The following is a 17,794-nucleotide window of genomic DNA, read 5'->3' as shown; positions in this document are numbered from 1 at the left end:
AAACGTTTAGGGTTGGATTCAGTATCTGCCTTCCGTGAAAGGAAGGGTTCCCCTTGCAGAATGTCCCTCTGCTCAATTTTGGGGATCCCCCTCCTCCCACACCACAGCTCATCCAATTCAGCAGGGTCTCCTGACTCTCTGTGTAGCAATGTCAGGGGTCTGGCGAGGTGGTGGTGGTGGAGGTGGTGTAGAGAAGTCCACTTCCAACAGCACAGTTGATCCATTTGTAAACATTAAAACAGCCACATCATTTAAAAGCTGAAATTGAAAAGTTACCTCTTTTGTCTTTGCATCCTTTCTAAAAGCCAGGATAAAGATATCTAAATAAAGAAGTCACTAGCTGGTCCTGAAAAGAGGTATGTTTCAAAGCAAGGCAAGCCTCTCCTGAGCGAGAGATCCACAGATGGGGCACTGTGGTAAAGGATCTCTCCCTATGCCACCTGTTTCACCTCAGGGTAGGGGCTCACCATGAATCCTGCCCTGGTCTCCTTGGATGAAGCGAAGGGACAAAATGTCACTTTGATAAGCTGCCCTAAAAAGGTGGTCCTGCTAAAAAGGTTTAAAACATTGGTTTATTAATTGATTTGATTTGAACACTGCCTTTCTACCAAGCAAATGGTGCTCAAGGCAGCTTACAATCATAGATAAATAAAAACATGATTAAAACAATAATAACAGCTCATGTTTGCAGCTATCAAGGTCAATTGCTCAAGGACTTGTTTCTCTTCAATGTCAAGATTGGTGGTGAAGGATCTTGCACGTTAGCTAGAATCTCCAGCTGTTGCATCTGGGGTTATTTCCATGTTGTGACTGTTTTTAAAAACAGAGTACAAAATACTGACTACCTTCAACTAGTACCTTGGATCAAAGACATGACAGCAGCCTTTTTAACTGGACTCCAATGGGATCAGGCTAGCCAGTACAATCCTATAATGTTCTCATAGTGTTTAGCCAAGGATAGGAAACTAGTAGAAAAACGTGGGGTGTTGAATTTTTAGGAACAGATTTTTACAAACATACACAGAACCCCTATTCCTAACTCAAATACATTTTTAAGGTCACAGTTCATTTGGTCACTTGAGTAGATAGCCGGATTTTAGGAATCTGCCTTCTTCTAAGCCAGTCAATTGGTCTTTTGGTACTAGTATTGCCTTCTACATCTGGAATGTGTGGCCCTCCAGATGTTGTTGGACTTCAACTCCCATCATCCTTCAGAATTGGCTATGCTGGCTAGGGCTGATGGAAGGTGCAGTCCTTATCCTTGGTTTACACTGGTTTGTAGAGCCTATCTAGGGGGTCAGAAAAGTGTGTTTCTCAGCCCTGGCTGCATATCAAAGATTGAAATGGGAACCTTTTGCGTACCACACTCAGATCAACAAAACATTAAAGGTTAACATTCTTGCACTTTGATCCAAAGGCTGACTTGCAAAACCCACTTAGGCTGCACTGCTGTGCCGATTCATTTGGGAGCAAGCTCCATTGGACTCAACAGCATTTACATTTAACTGGATGTGCAGAGGATTGCCCTGTTAGTGTAGTGATGAGATGTTATGATTTGATGAGCTGCTGTGGGCATATATAATTATGCCTTGCCACCCACAAAGAGCAGAGTGATTTGGAGGAAAAATATAAGTTTAGAGCAGGTGTGGGGAACCTGTGATGTGCCGGATATTGGACTACAACTCCCATCATTACTGACTATTGGTTATGTCGGTTGGAGTTGATGGAAGGTGGAGTCAAGGGTTTTGCTAGGCACTTAAAGGATGCATGACCCAGGCCCATAAGACACATATCTGTATAAAATGTGCAAATGCTAAATTAAATGTAAATATGCACATTGAGAAATAATTAATAGGAGCTATTTAATCATAGTAATTAAGAAGGCAGTCAACCAATGTACTTCTCATTCAATCCATCACAAGTTAAATAAATTATTCAATAAATTTACACCTACCACAAATCATCCAAATCAGTAGTCCCTCTTCAATTACTATTAATTTGGAACGGTGTGAAGAAATTCAAAAACGAGAGAGGCTGGGAGATATTTTTCGTGACCCACTCTCTTTCTTTCTCTCTCACACACCTCTACTTAAAAATGGCAACTTTCACTCCAAAATGGAATTTCAAAATTTGAGAGGGGGGCCAATTGAAAAAGAAGCAGCCCCCGCCACTGGGAACAAATCAGGGGGTCAACCCCAATTAATTTCCCAATTCCCACCTAGATCCTACTCCAAAATTTAAGCAATCCTCCTTCAATTAATTACACCATTCATCAGTCATCATTACCTATGTAAATTGAATTCAAATATAAAACAAATTGGCACACAATTCTGTGGCTGGGGAAGGTGGTGGTTCAAAATGCTGGGATGGGGGGATGGGATAGGAAGTAGAAGAAAAGGGTAATGAGGAAAAATTGGAAGAAGGGACCTGGAAGGAACAAAACAAAACAAAAGAGCCCTGCTGGATCAGACCAAGGGTCCATGTAGTCCAGCATTCTGCTCACACAGTGGCCAACCAGCTGCCCACAGGATACCCATAGGTAGGATGCAAGTGCAGCAGCAACCTCTCACCCATGTCCCCCAGAAACTGGCATACATAGGCAAACTGCCTCAGGATACTATAGCCATCATTGATAGTCTTGTCCTCCATAAATTAGTCTAAGCCCTTTTTAAAGCCATCCAAAAATTGGTGGTCATCACTAGATCTTGTGGAAGCGAAGAGACAGGTGAGTTTGGAGGTGGAAACCAGCAGGAGGGAAATGATGGGGCCAGAACTGGGTAGCAAGGATGGGATAGAAGTAGTCTTGAAAGAAAACGGGGAACAGATGACACGGCAATGCGTGTGGAAGGATGGCTCTGTTCTCTATTTTCTGGGGTTGTCTTTCCATGTGGCGGAAACCTGTAACTTTCCCCCCCAAAACCAAAACACATAGTTTGGCACACACAGGAAGATACAAGCAGAACAGCCCAGAAAGCTCCACGCTAAGTATCAAATCTCTATGTGGCACAGCACAGGGTCGACACACACACACACACACACACACACACACACACACACAGAGAGAGAGAGATTACTTGGATCTAACACATACTTGTGGAGCACCTGGAGAAGGACTTCCTGCTCATATTGTTTACCCATTAAGGAAGGCAATAAACACATCCCCCCAAACTCATCTCTCCCCCTCCCCCACATCACTCTCTCTCTCTCTCTCTCTCTCTCTCTCTCTCTCTCTGTCTCTCTCTCTCTCTCTCTGTGTGCGTGTGTGTGTGTGTACCTTAACTGAAGAAAGCACCAATGCTCTAGGGGTAAGTTTCCCATCTAAACATAATTGACGTGGAGGCCACAGAGTGCACAAGGAGGGGAGGGTTAACTGCAGCCAGCCTGGAAAACTTCCGATTGGCAATTAACCTTTAGAAAACCTTCTAATTGGCATCAATGGAAGCAGTTTGCGATAAACGAAATTGCTATGCACAAGGGCAATTTTAGGGTGTGTGTGTGTGTGTTGCACAATGGGGAGGAATGCGCAATTCAGCAGAGGCTAGTGGCTCCAGTGTCGGTGGGGCTGTGAATCCGCTCTGAATTTCAGCCAGACGCTAGAGGAGCTATCCGAAGTGCTGAACCCGGGCAGGATTCACCTTGGATAGCTCCTTTAGAGTTCTGACGGAAACCCAGAATGGATTCACAGCCCCGCTGATATCCACGGGCTTAATTCCTCCTGAAAATCACCCCTGTATGACAATTAACCTTAAGGGGGAGACTCCACTGGCCCTCAATTTACACTCTGAGCACCGGAGAATAGATCGGAGGCCTTGGTAAACAGATTCAGGGGAGGTCGCCCAACGACACCTGGAGGTTGCCCACCCTTCGTTTCGATAGCCCTGACGCCCCGCCTCTGGTTTCTGCTGCTCCCCAGCAGGAATCCTTCGCAGCCGCCGCCGCCCGCGCCACCTTCCCACGCGTCCACAGACCATCTCTTGGAACTCTTCCGTAGGGTCGCTTCGTAGCCCGCTGCGTCGCGCTGCTCGGCTGATGGAGAGCCAGGAACCCGCTCCAAAGCACCGACGACAGCTGCTCGGCTCCCTCGCTCTCCAGCCACTGCGCGGAGGGGGTGCGCGCGTGTGCGTGTTAGCGCGGCACGGCACCGCACGGCCCCCAGCTGTTCTGAAACTTTGAAGGGAGGGGAACCGAAAAAAGAGGAGCCGCCAGTCGGCTTCAACGATTGGCTCTGGGCGCGACTAAAGTCTCCAATGGAGAGCGGGGGAACTGCGGCGGGCAGACTTCTTCTTCCAGCTTGTGAGTCGAGTCGAGGGCGAGGCGCGTGGGGTGCTCGCCGCCGCCTGAAAAGTTTCAAGCTCCCGCCGCGTGCGGTGCCTTTGCCCCGGCTGCGCGCAGCAAGGCGGCCGGCGGCTCCTTTCTTGAGGCTCTTCCTGCCCCCGCTTTGCCCGACCCTTCGTTCTCCAACAGCCTTCTTCGGGAGAAGTTTCTGGCTCACGCCTCCGGATTTTCTTCTTCTTTCTCTGGAAAAGGAAATGCCCCTGGCTCATCCTACACCCCATCGCGGGAGAGGGCCGTTTTGGCCGGGCCTGCCCGAGCCCCGCGGGATCGGAGGCTGACCTGCCTGCCTCGCCGCCGCCGCCCTTGCGATGCGGTCGCTGAACATCACCCCGGAGCAGTTCGCGCAGCTCCTGCGGGACAACAACGTGACGCGCGAGCAGTTCATCGCGCTCTACGGGCTGAAGCCGCTGGTCTACATCCCGGAACTGCCCGGGCGCGCCAAGCTGGCCTTCGTCCTCACCTGCGTGCTCATCTTCGCCCTGGCGCTCTTCGGCAACGGCCTGGTGCTCTACGTGGTCGCCCGCCGCAAAGCCATGCGCACCGTCACCAACATCTTCATCTGCTCGCTGGCCCTCAGCGACCTGCTCATCGCCTTCTTCTGCGTCCCCTTCACCATGCTGCAGAACATCTCCAGCAACTGGTTGGGGGGTGAGTGAGGGGGAGCGTGGTTGGGTGGGATCCGGCAGAGGCTGCTGGCTCCGATTTCTGTGGGGCTGTGAAGCCATCCTGGGGTCCAGTCAGAACCAGCCAGTATTCTAGAGGAGCTATCCAAGGTGCTGAACCTATTCTAGGGCATGGGTTCAACCCTGTGGATAGCTCTTTTAGAGTTCTGACTGGTTCTGACTGAAACCCAGTTCAACTTCGGATAGCTTCTTAAGAGTTCTGGCTGAAACCCAGAATGGATTCGCAGCCCCACTGAAATCAGAGCCATCAGCCTTCACTGGTGGGGTCTCACCTTGTCCTGCCAGGCAGCTGTTTTGCGCATCAGCTGGTGTGTAAGCCCAGCTCCCGCCTTATTCCATTCACTGCACTCATGCTCTGAGTTTGCCCAAACCAAGGAAAAGGTTGGGTTTCCTCCCCCTCCCCCTGTAAAACTTTTAAGCTATGGAAACAATCTTTTGCATATTAAAAACAAAGGCAGCCCTGTTGGCTGTAACAACCAAAATCCAAAAGAAATCAAGTATAATTTCTTTAATAGGACCACTCAAAGATCACGAAAAATGTGATCTTTGCCTTGGCCTAATAATGGCATTATGCTAGATGGACTATAGAGGTGGGCTGTTTTTTTTTTAAAAAAAACATATGTGCCAGCTTTAGAGACTGTGGCAGCCAAACTCATCTGTCCTGAACATGCATCAAAAGCATGTTCATTTAAACTAATATTTAGCATTCTCAAATATCAAATGTCTACTGATTTTAAGATGCTGAGAGTTGAAAAATTGGAGTAGCTACTTTCTTTGATGCTGGCAAGGGCCCATGGGTGCAGTAGTCCATTGTTCACTGGGTGACGTGCATAAATGCGCAAGCTCTGAACCTATATGCTTGCCTGCCTGCCTCCCTCTTGCCGCTGGGAAAATGTGAACTAATAAATTGAAGTTCACTTAGGATGCTATGCCCAGGACACCACAGAAGTGAGTATTTTAAGTCACATTTAAGATAGAGCTGCATTTTAATGGGTATGTGTGTGATTTTATATGGGTTCCACCTTATTGGTAGAAGTGCTGCAAAAATGTAGGCAAACCCCAAGAGTAAAATTGCAAAGCTGGATAATAATACTTAGCCATTTGAATAGCGACTAAGTGTTCAAAGCACGTCCTGTTCATAGACATTATTTTCTTATCGTTGCAATAATCCTGTACAACAGGCGAGAGAGGCTTACATAAAGCTACCTAGTACGTTCATGACATTTTTAAACTTCATGATTGTATCTGTTTCTCAACTGCTACATTACACTACAGCAGTCCCCCTGAGTACAGGGATGTAATGTATTCCCCCCAAAAGTGTGTTGTCTACAAGCAATTTCTTTTTAATTAAAACCAGGGTAGATCATCCTCTTTCAAGCTTTTCACACTAGGGATGCAATAGTAGTGTGTATTGCATTAGATCTTTGGCAATTGGGTGATACAGAAATGTAATAAAGAGATCTTCATAGGAGGGAGTGGATTTGTACCATTAGTCCTATCCCCAGGGTGCAATCCTATGCATGTATGGATAGAAAAAAGTCCTACAAGTCCTAGCATTCTGGCTGGGGAATACTGAGAGTTGTAGGACTTTTTCCTGTCTAAATATGCACAGCATTGCACCCTTTATATTGTTATGGCTACAAAGCTGTCCCCCAGACATCCACCTGAATATCTGAAATGGGAGCATCTGCCCATAGGCAGATGCATTATAATGATACACTTCTCACAGGCATGCACTAATGAGACAAGGAGGTGCCCATTCAAGGAAAGTCCTTGTGCACATCAGAATTGTGCACATCAGAATGCTCATGGAATTGATTGTTGGATGGTGTATATGTGTATATATTTGAATGGTGTATTAGAAAATCAGAGACAATAATGTCTGTAGTTTCTTGCATTTAAAGTCTGTTAAAGAGCTGAAACTACCTTGTGCCCAGATCACAGTTTGAAATGATTGCTAGTACTTCCAATAGACTTGCACTCCAAAGGGCATAACCCCTGTGTTGCTTGTTGAACCATGATCAGTGGGGGCCGGTGCCCATTGCTGCTGGTAGAGTGGAGGGCAGGGCAGATAACAGCACTGTAGGTGGAGTCAAGGGTAACAGCAGGGGGAGCTAAGACTAGGCAGATGCAGAGCTCCCATAAAAAAAAACCCTCCCCTAGTTTTCAAGTTCAGTCCCATCTTTCTCGACAGCACTCCATGTATACAAGTTTGTTTGTTTGTTTATTTCAGTCATAGACCAGCACAACAGAAAACATCATCACAATAATCTTAAAACCCCCAATATACAATAAAATACATACATAAAATCCATAAAACCCCCAATATACAATAAAATACATACATAAAATCCATAAAACGCGGCAGTCTCAGCCTTAGTCTAAGGTGCAATAAAATTCTTCAACATTAATTTCCGTCGGCTTATGGCAGCCGCACAAAAACTGGCCACTTTTAGAGTAACCTGAGGATTCTGATCTGATAGAAGATGTTTTATGTAATATTCATCTGATCTACCGGGAATTCGCTGCAAGATAGAGGTTATAAATGTTTGGCGTAGATCTTGATAAAAGGAACAATACAGCAGAACATGGCCTACTGTTTCCACTTTACCCATCTCACAGGGACATATCCGTTCTTGGTAGGGTACATTTCCAAACCTTCCATCCAAAAGGGCTGAAGGTAGAACGTTAAACCTGGCCAGAGTGAAAGCTTTCCTGAATTTAGGAATATTCAAGTCCATGTACACAAGGCATCCTGACTCCTCCCATGATAACACAAAGCAGAAGTTCCCAAAATAAAGTCTATTACAAAAGATAAAGAAAGTAACCATGTACTTATAAAGTAGGTATAACTGTCTCCCACACTGATGCTTTTCTCAGGGCAGTAAGAAAACAACAACCCCAATAGAAGCCTGATATATTTTTGGTTAGAGATTTATTTTGTCTCCCACATGGAAGCTTTTGTTTGGGTGTAATAAGAAAAAACAAAAGAAGCCACATGGAAGCTTTTGTGGTTAGAGATTTTTTGGGAAGACTCGTGTGTCACATTACAGGCTGGACAAAGAATTCAGCTGCCATCCATGAATATGAAATGTTATTTCAACGGAGGAAATTTTGGCTTTAAGTTGGTTTTGACTAAGCAGTGAAATGGGATACAATCTGGAGATCTCGTCAACGAATAATAATTCCACCGGCTAAACAATTGTAATCATTGTTCTATAACAAACGTATACCATATTCATATTGTTCAATCACAATTATACCCACTTTAGAAGTACATGGTCCCTTTCTCCCCCAACATAATATAGCAGCCTCTTTCCACATATATACAATTCAAGCCACCACTAGTGATGTGAGTTTTCCAGAAAATTTGAATCTCTTCCAGAAAATGTCTTGGAAAATGTTCCTATGCATATTAGGCAATTTTCCATTGTGCCATTTGCAAGTATGAACTTCTTCCTGTACATTCTCATGCACAACCTACACACATATGCTGAACTTCCACTCAAAAGTGTGCAGGGCTCCAATGGTCATTAAGATTCCCTTAAGGTAGAAAGTTGGAGAATCATTGCTTTTGAGCAGGGTTGCCAAACCTTGGTCCTGAGGGCCAAATCCAGCCTGCTCCCCAGATAACCCTGAGTGATGATTGTTGGTAGTTCCCCAACTTTTGAGCATCCCTCCCCTCCCCCATTCTAAAAGGTTGAAATGCCTTCTCCTACAGCATCATTACTGGCAGTAAGAACTTTAAGCTGAAATACATTGGTAATAAATACAGAAATAGTATATGTGAAAAGAGTGTCACATAAAAGAGGAGATCACAGAGAGCCATTGTGGTGTAGTGGCTAAAGTGTTGGACTGGGAATTGGGAGATCCGGGTTCTAGTCCTCACTTGGCCATGGAAACCCATGGAGTGACTTTGGGCCAATCACAGCCCCTCAGCCCAACCTACCTCACAGAGTTGTTGTTGTGAGGATAAAACGGAGAGGAGGAGGATTATGTATGCTGCCTTGGGTTCCTTGGAGGAAAAAAGGTGGGATATACCTGCAATAATAAATAAATAATAAATAAATTTAGTTGATGCTTTGACTTCTGCCCTCATCAACATTACTAAGCTGTTGCATTTCAAAAAAGAGGAACTGGGAGGTCAAGAATATGGAGGATGGAGAAAATTCTTGGGGAGGGTATAACTGCAAAATATTTTTTAAAAAACAAAAAAAAAGTTAATGTATTGCATTCCATGTTAAAGTTATTGTGTTAAAGCCAGTCTTTATATCCAGGAACTCTGCCTTGCTTCTAGCTTCCCATAATAGAAAGTCATCCAAACTTGGGTCATTAGTAAACACTGAACATTTAACACCTCTATGCCTTTGACTTAGTAGATAATATGTAAATGTTTTCCCTGGCTTTTAATCCTTTGTTAAAACCCTCTTGTACTCTTAGACTCCTTATGACAAATGTCACCTTATTCTTGGAAGGATCACCTTTGTCTCTCAAAGTCCATTTCCAAAACTGACAGCTCAGTGATGGGGGCAGAAGCCAAGACCCCCCCTCTTCTTCTGCTCTACATCCCTGTTTGACAGTCTTCTCAACCTATGATTTCTGCCATTAATTCGACTGCATCCTGCTATGAAAGATGTACTGACTGCAGCACTTTCCAGCCTTTCAGATGATGCCTGGAGAGGCAATAATAAATTGCTGTTAGGTGACCTGAGCCACCAGGCTATGCTAGAATATTGTCGGTTTAATTGATTTGCAAATTCTAATGCTCTTATATCTATTCAGGACTTTGCTCACGAGTCAGACCTGTTTTCCCACAGCATCTCCTGCAACAGCACAAACTCACAGCTGTGAATATAAATCAGTTTAAAAAGTGGTGCAACCGGCCCCACATTATTTTTTTAAAATTCAAAAAATGCAGCTTTTTTTGTTTACAAGATGCTGAGCTATTAATTTGTACTCACTGACTAAGTTTTGATCCAGTACTGGCTGAGCAAACACATTTAGTGAGTGCTAATTAATGGCTCAGCATCCTCCTGAAAAGAGGCCTTGAGTGGAGTGCTGCAGGGCTCTGTCCTAGGCCTGTGCTGTTTGACGTGTGTGTGTGTGTGTGTGTGTGTGTGTGTGTGTGTATATATATATATATATATATATATATATATATATATATATGAATGAATGACTTGGATGAGGGTGTAGAGGGGTTGCTTATCAAATTTGCAGATCACAAAACTAGGAGGGATGGCCTACACTATAGAAGACAGGATTGAGATTCAAAAGGATCTAGACAGGATGCAATCCTGGGCTGAATCTAATAAGATGAGATTCAATAGAGATAAATGTAAAATCTTGCATTTAGGTACAAAAAACCCAGAAAAATGACCCAACTATAAGATGTGGGAGACCCAGCTTGGCAGCAGTACATGTTAAAAGGGCCTAGGATCACAAGGTGAATACAAGTTGAGAAAATACAGAAAAAAGCGGGGGGGGGGGGGGAAGGTGGAAGGGCAGTGGATGAAGACGGTGAAGTAGTTTGCTACAGGAAAAGTTGGAATACTTCATACCGTATTCTTTTTAAGGAGGTTGCCCTCAGGAAGTACCATGTGCCTTCGGGCAGTTCACCCTCGGTGAGCCAGTATACTACATGCTCCTTCTCTCCTTGTTTTCTTCTTTGTTAAGGGAGGAATCCACAGTCGGGCAATGCCTTCATTAAGACTAACCAAAATGACCTAACTGGATTTTTTATTCCCCACCACCACCACAGACAGAAAGGCTGTCTCTGGGCCTGGGGGGAGGTTATGCGCTTTGGAAAATACAATGTAGGGTGGAATCTACCACTGGAGGAAACAGGTTTTTTTTTTTAAAGCACATTTTCCAACTGCACAAATTTCCTGTCAGACACCCCCTTGCCCCCACCCAAGCCAAGCACATTATTTCTCTTTCATGACTGGACAGATTATCACCAACCCTGTTAGCACCTTAAACTTAAAGACAGATTGACAGGGCCATATGGATACCCAGGGAGGACAACAGACCAAGAGAAGTGAACTCCAACCCATCATCAACACAAACACTTCTCTCTCACAAGCCTTGGGAGGCAGATCAGTCCTGGCCTACAGACAACCTCCCAACCTGAAGCAGATGCTAACCAGCAATAGTACACAGGACAGAGACACAGACAGAGGGCCCAGACCATGCAATAGACCCAAGTGCCAACTCTGCCCCCACATCTATTCAGGCAACACTGTCACAGGACTCAACAACATCAGTCACACCATCAAAGGCTCTTTCACCTGCATCCTTATATAATTTGTGTTACATGCCATCCCTGACTTTGACTATTGTGAAATTCTTAATGAACACATACACATAACACGTCTTATTTTTTTCACCACTTTTTCCATCTGCACATTTTTCCCCAACTCCACATTTTGTGTCCAACTGCACATTAAAAAAAAAAAAAAAAACTGGGAGGAAGAAGATTTTCTTTTTTTACCAACAGAGGAATAAGAACTCAAAAGCTTGCACATTTTTGTGGAACTTTGGTTGGTCTGAATAAAAGTTTTGTCCAACTGTTGTTCCCCACCCCTGTCATGGCCCAACACAGCTATCATTTCTGTTTTAATTTGGTTAAATGGTCTTCGGCTGCTTTTAAGAATAAAGGCATCTTGGAGGAGATAAGGATTAGCAGCAGTTGCAAACACATCAGAGGGAACTGATGTGAAACAAAGGAACGGGAAAGCAAAGGAGGAATAAAAGAAGGACACTGCAATCCTAAACATACTTGCCTGGAAGCTAGTCCTTTGGTGTTTTGATTAAGCAACCATGGCTGCAGCAGCTTTCAAATAGCCTGAGAATGCTCTCCAAAAACAAATTGCTTTACAAAGCAATGCAAAGGCTCTAGAGCTTTCAACCAAGCACCAAAAAGCAGGGAAATTGGGTGTTAAGGACGACAAGCCTTAACCCCACATCCTCTCTAAGGAGGCAGAAAGTGCAAATGAAATTCTTATTCTCCCAACGCAGATGAGGATAGCATGGAGAATATGATATGCAGAGGTGACTATGGGGTTGTGGAAAACTGATGACAAACAACTTAGGGCCACTGACTTCTCTCTCTCTCTCTCTCTTTTAGACCAGCCCTCCCTCAATTTGGTGCCCTCCAAAGATATTGAACAACAACACCCATCATTGCAAGTCAGCATATCCGATGGTCAGGAATGCTGGGATTTGTAATCTCAAACATCTGGAGGGCAGCAGGTTGGGGAACACTCTAGAGCCTTAATGTTGTTTTGTAAACTGTAGGTTTAATGAATTTCATGGCTTTGTGTAGTGGATGACCAGATATTATACAGTTGACAATTAAGCCTGTGTCAGCCAGGATGTTATACCATGTTGCCATCCAATATAAAATCATAGCTAGTGTTATGTGTTGAACCGACTTTTCTAATTAATAAATGAGCCCCAGAAGTTATGCTCTGATGCTACTCATTTGAACTTTTCAATAGCCAGTGTCCAGATATAAACATGCCTCATGTTTTGTGTCTGTATTTGGAGACAGCTTGAAAAATTGTTCTACTGGAATTAAAAAATCCCTGATTAATTCTGGAAGCAAACAAGATGAATCAGGAAAATATTCTATATTAGAATAAGTTACTCTTTACTGTGTTAATTATTATAGCTCATTTTAAAATGAAAAGTGCTGTGAAGCTCAACCTTCATCAGTGAGCAAAATCAAATAGCGGACAAACCAGGTGCCTGGATCAGAGAAGCTGGCCTTGGGAAAAGATAGCCCAAAATAGTCTCAAAGCCAAGGAAAAACATGTTCCAACAGAGAAAAGAGGTCTCTTCTCTCAAAAGGGAGTCAAGAACTAGGTAGAGTCTGCTTCTTAGACTTCAGGCAGCAAAACTCTCTGCCCTCAAGGAAAGCCAGGCCTGCTTATGAACTAAAGTTTCACTCCTATTCAATTCCATAGTTTGGGGAGACATGATAGCACTCTTCAAATACTTAAAAGGTTGTCACACAGAAGAGGGCTGGGATCTCTTCTCGATCCTCCCAGAGTGCAGGACACAGAATAACGGGCTCAAGTTAAAGGAAACCAGATTCCAGCTGGACATCAGGAAAAACGTCCTGACTGTTAGAGCAGTACGACAATGGAATCAGTTACCTAGGGAGGTTGTGGGCTCTCCCACACTAGAGGCATTCAAGAGGCAGCTGGACAAGCATCTGTCAGGGATGCTTTAGGGTGGATTTCTGCATTGAGCAGGGGGTTGGACTCGATGGCCTTGTAGGCCCCTTCCAACTCTGCTATTCTATGATTCACTGAGGGTCTAGTCATGCTGAGGGGATTGCTTGACCACAAACACACACATGTCACAGAAATGCATAGCTGCTTGCTGCTTCTGCTTTTAATCCAGCAGATGGCAGTTATTCCCTCCTCCCCCTCCCCTCCCCTCCCCTCCCCCTCAACATTCTGAGTGCCACGTTATGAGCTTCCATAGGCTTTCATTAGCAATAAAGGGTGGACAAAAAAAATCGGCAAGTTTTTTTTTTTAACAAACCAAGGTTTTTTTTTAACAAACACTTTAGCGGAAGGATTTCTCCCCTTTTCTACTTTAAACTGCCCTCCTTCCCTCATTCTGTCACTAACCTTCTTGAAATTTTCAGGTTATGTAAAACCAACATCTCTTTCTGGCACATGTAAATTTCAGGAAGATTAGTGAAACACGCGCTTTAAGGCTCTCCCAGCCTTCCGGCCGGGCCTCTGCTTGAGCGACAGAGTGACGTCGACCAAGCAGAGGCGTGGATAGAAGTCAGCTGCAGCACCAGCCAGCAGCAGCAGTAGCCGCCACCGTCACCACCACCAGCTGCAGTAGCCACCAGCTGTTTTTTGGTGTTTTTTTTTTTTACTGTTTTTTACTGTTATGTCTTGTTGAAGTTGAAGCAAGCTAAGAGGTGCTACCTTTTAGTCCATTTTGTTCCATGGCTAATGTTTGCAGGCTAATAGTAGTTTATACTCTTTCTGAATGCTTGTTTGCTGTACTAGATTTTGTGAAGTCAGATTTGTGACCAAGGCCATGTTTGGGTGGGCACGCCCCCTTGCGGGCTGGGCATGTTGGTGGGCATGCCTTGGGGCGGCCACTTTGTCCTCCTTTTCGGTTTCTAAAATATGGTCACCCTAGGTAACCATCAGTTGCCCGTAAACTTGGATTGCAAGGAGTGTTGCTAGGCTCTTAAAGGATTCTGGGCATGGGCTGCTAGGACACAAATCTGCATAAAATTTGCATATGTTGATTTATTTATATATATAGCAGATGTAGAAATAATTACTAGGATTTCTTTAAATTGCTCTGGAGGTAAAGCCACCCAATATGTCAATTAATTTGCCCCTGCCCCAGATCATCGCAAGCTAATGGGAAAAGGTTCCCCCCTATCCTTAATTGCCTTGTATAGAGAGAGTAGCTGATATAACCAGCGTTGCTCAGACCCTGTAAGATATATGTCTGTGAAGTAATCATCTTAAAGTAGTAGGCCAGTGCTAGGCCTGTGAGTTAATTTTTAAACAAATTAAATTTGTTTCATTTCTCCCTTCTCACCCTGCAATGTAGGCTGGTGCTAGGCCAGTGAGGTAACTTTAAAATGAAATAAATTATTTTCTTTTTGCCTCTCTCTCACTCTCACCCCTGATGCAGGCCAGGGCTGCCTTAAAGCTGCAGCTCTCCATGGCCTGCTTGACCATCTTCTGCTTAGGGTTCTTGGAAAGTTCCGGGAAGCCTCCAAAAGCGGACGGGTTGAAGGCCTGTACCTGCCTCTGCCTGCACTTCTCAGCCACCAAATGGGGTGGGGATGGTTAACTCTGCCCCGCCCCACACTACAATTCCCCTGGAAAATCACTCCCTACATGTCAATTATGCTAAGAAAAGACTTTAGTTTAAAAGACTGGCACTAATGGACACTCAAAGCTCTGGGGATCTGGGGCACTAGGAAATAGATTTGTGGCTGAGCTCCCATAGGCTCAGGCCTAAATTGGAAGTGAGAGGGAAATTGAGGGTGGGGGTGGGGGCGGGGGCATGCAAACACTGAATTTGTTCATGTAGAGTCAAACCACTGTTTAGTGTTGTCAGAGCTAATAATAATGGAATTAAGTATATCTTTAATAGTCATAACTGAATACAGTTGCTAGGTGGCAAAAGATGACAAAGTGGGGAAAGGGGTTTATTGATGACAACTAAAAACTGAGATCTCGTTTGCTTCTGTGTGCATGAACACAGCATATGCTTATCTTGTGCATATTGAAGACACTGTGCTTTTAGTGTCTTTTGCTGCCCAGTGTTCCCCTCATATGATTGAAATCTGTTAGAACTAAATGTATTATCCACAGTGGCTATAGTGCTAAAATGTTTGTGATTGCTTATGTCTTTTACTCTCTTAAACAAGATCGAACTCCCTGAGGTGCTTTAATGTTTGAGCCATTTCTAAAAGCAAATTGCTTTGGTGGGATTATGTGTATGCATATCTAACTCATTTGGAAGTAAAAATTCAGCTTATGTGAGCACAGAGTACATTCCTGATGACCATGCTCTGGTTTGCCTTGATGTGCAACTTGGGAGTGTCAGTATTACAGAGACTCAGGGCTTCTCCAGTGAGGCTTTTATCCTGTGATTGAGATTGGTTACTCACAGAAGTTTGTGGGTCTTTACATGACAATATTGACATCTAGGACCTCTCCAGTGCTTGATGACCATTCCCACAGCTTTATTTCTAAAGGGGATAATGAGCTTTTTAAATATTGTGATTTGATTCTCAACATCTAATGAATGAGTTCCATAATAACCACAGCACTATCTAGCACTATAAGGAAACATATACAACTTGCTGATAAAGGAAATCTGAGGGGGGGGGGAGAGGAAGTTCGTTTAAAGGGCCAATCTTAAACGTGGAAAGAATCTGGAAGCAGAAGCCCCAGTAAAGTTGTGGGATAAAAAGCTTGGGGTAGAGAAGCCCTTAGATTGCAATCCGATGGACAATGACCTGAGAACAAGCCCAGTTGAACACAGTGGGGCTTATTTCTGAGTAAACATGCATAAGATTGCAATATTAAGAGATAACTGGATTCCTCCTGTACTTGGAAATATTCTCCCTGATTTTCTTCAGTGATAGCATATGTTATGGGACTTGTCCAGGTGCATTGGAATAATAGAATTTTGTTAAGTGAGCAAAACTGGCAAAGATAGAAAAAGAGAGCAAAATGTAGGGCAACCTCCTCCAACCTGGCCCAACCCTAGCCAGCCACGAGAGCCTTTGACCTTAGAGATGGACGCAAAATAGTTTTGAAGGAAATAAATAAATCTGTAGGGTAGCAGGTTGGGAAAGGCTGATGGCAGAGTTTTACATATAATGAGCAGATCTTTGCTGAAATGTTTGATATTTATATAGTTGTTTTAAACAATCATTTGCATGTAATAATTCCTAATCATGTCGAGTACTTCCTAGTCTTGTGTTCTTAAATGTAATTTAAGAACAGTATGTCATTTTGTTTAACTATTTATTTGATTTACTATATACTGATGAGATTACCAACCTTTATCGAAATATCTTCTATTTTTCTCTTGCATTTCAGTGGATTTTGGGTCTGGCTGGCTTGTGTAAGTTTTTTGTTTGTTTTCCCCATTGTTTCATACTTTATTGGGTAATGGGTTATCGTCTAACCCTAAAATGCTTTATGGCTGATATTTTGAACATAACTTTTGTGTCACTCTACCTATCTGTACAAACTGAAGGCTCAGCTTCATTTTAGCACCCGTGGGAGAGTTTTAAGTATGCTGTCTACAGCTGGATAATTGGCTTGTCTCTTGCCCTCAAGTCAGGGAATAAAATAAATATTTCTCCATTTACATTTAATGGGTTGCAAATGCCATCCGTTGCACACTAGGAATAGTAAATGACTGACTCTGCAGAGTAGGGCTTAATTACTTAAACTTCATTGAAGGATTAGCAGTTTAACCTTTCTGTTTCTGCAGTGGGACCAAATGCTTTTTTCCTTAAAATGTAAGGTCATAGAGGGGGTGGGGGTGGGGAAGAATAAAGGAAGGCTTAACCAGACAGCTGTGTGAAGCTCATGCCAAAAAGGCAAGGTTTAGCATAAAAGCTACATCGATCTAAATGAGGTGATTGAAAAGAAGATCAATGACTCCTGTTAAATGAACTTCCAGTAGACTAGCAAAACACTCCAAAGACCATGCCAGAAATTAGAATAGTTGAAGACACATTTAGCCATTGTAGTAGCCTGTAAGCCTGTAGGGCTGTGTCGTCGTCGTCCCCTGAAATACTGGAATCAGATTGTTTTGATTTGGGAAAAACACAAAAATATTAAAAACAGCCAAAAATGTGCATTAAAGCAAATGCACTTTTTTCTTTCCCCCCAAAGTTTAAAAAGTTAAAAACCAGCTGCTGCAGCTTTGGCAATGACCACCACCCACAGTCTGGGCCACTGAGGATGCTGGCATGTATGAAGGAGCGGCCAGAGGACTGGATGATTCTGCCTGATGGCAGGTGGTTAGGGAGTGGTTAGGCTGCAGAGAGTGGTTCAGTGGTCATCGAAAAGCATGAAATCTGATAAATGGGACTGCTAATCAATAAACTTATGTATATAGAAGAAATATTTTTGGTTAGATAAAAGACAAGTAAGGGGGGACATATAGAGGTGCATAAAGTTATGCATGGTATAAGTGTATAGGGAGAATTCTTAGTCCCCCTCTCTTAATACTAGAACCCAGGATCA

General features: G+C 43.7%; 1 protein-coding gene across 1 annotated transcript in view; it reads left to right on the top strand.

The window, feature by feature from the left end:
- Positions 1 to 4,643: 4,643 nt before the first annotated feature.
- The window catches only part of QRFPR (pyroglutamylated RFamide peptide receptor), a 33,976-nt gene continuing 20,825 nt past the window's right edge, over positions 4,644 to 17,794 (top strand). Inside the window, exon 1 of the mRNA XM_063136111.1 lies at positions 4,644 to 4,983. Within this exon, the coding sequence (XP_062992181.1) occupies positions 4,644 to 4,983 (340 nt within the window). The remainder of the gene's footprint in view (positions 4,984 to 17,794) is intronic.

This window comes from Elgaria multicarinata, chromosome 10, assembly GCF_023053635.1.
Source record: "Elgaria multicarinata webbii isolate HBS135686 ecotype San Diego chromosome 10, rElgMul1.1.pri, whole genome shotgun sequence".
NCBI lineage: Eukaryota > Metazoa > Chordata > Lepidosauria > Squamata > Anguidae > Elgaria > Elgaria multicarinata.
Note: the sequence above shows the minus strand (reverse complement) of the source record. Positions and strands in the feature narration are given on the sequence as shown.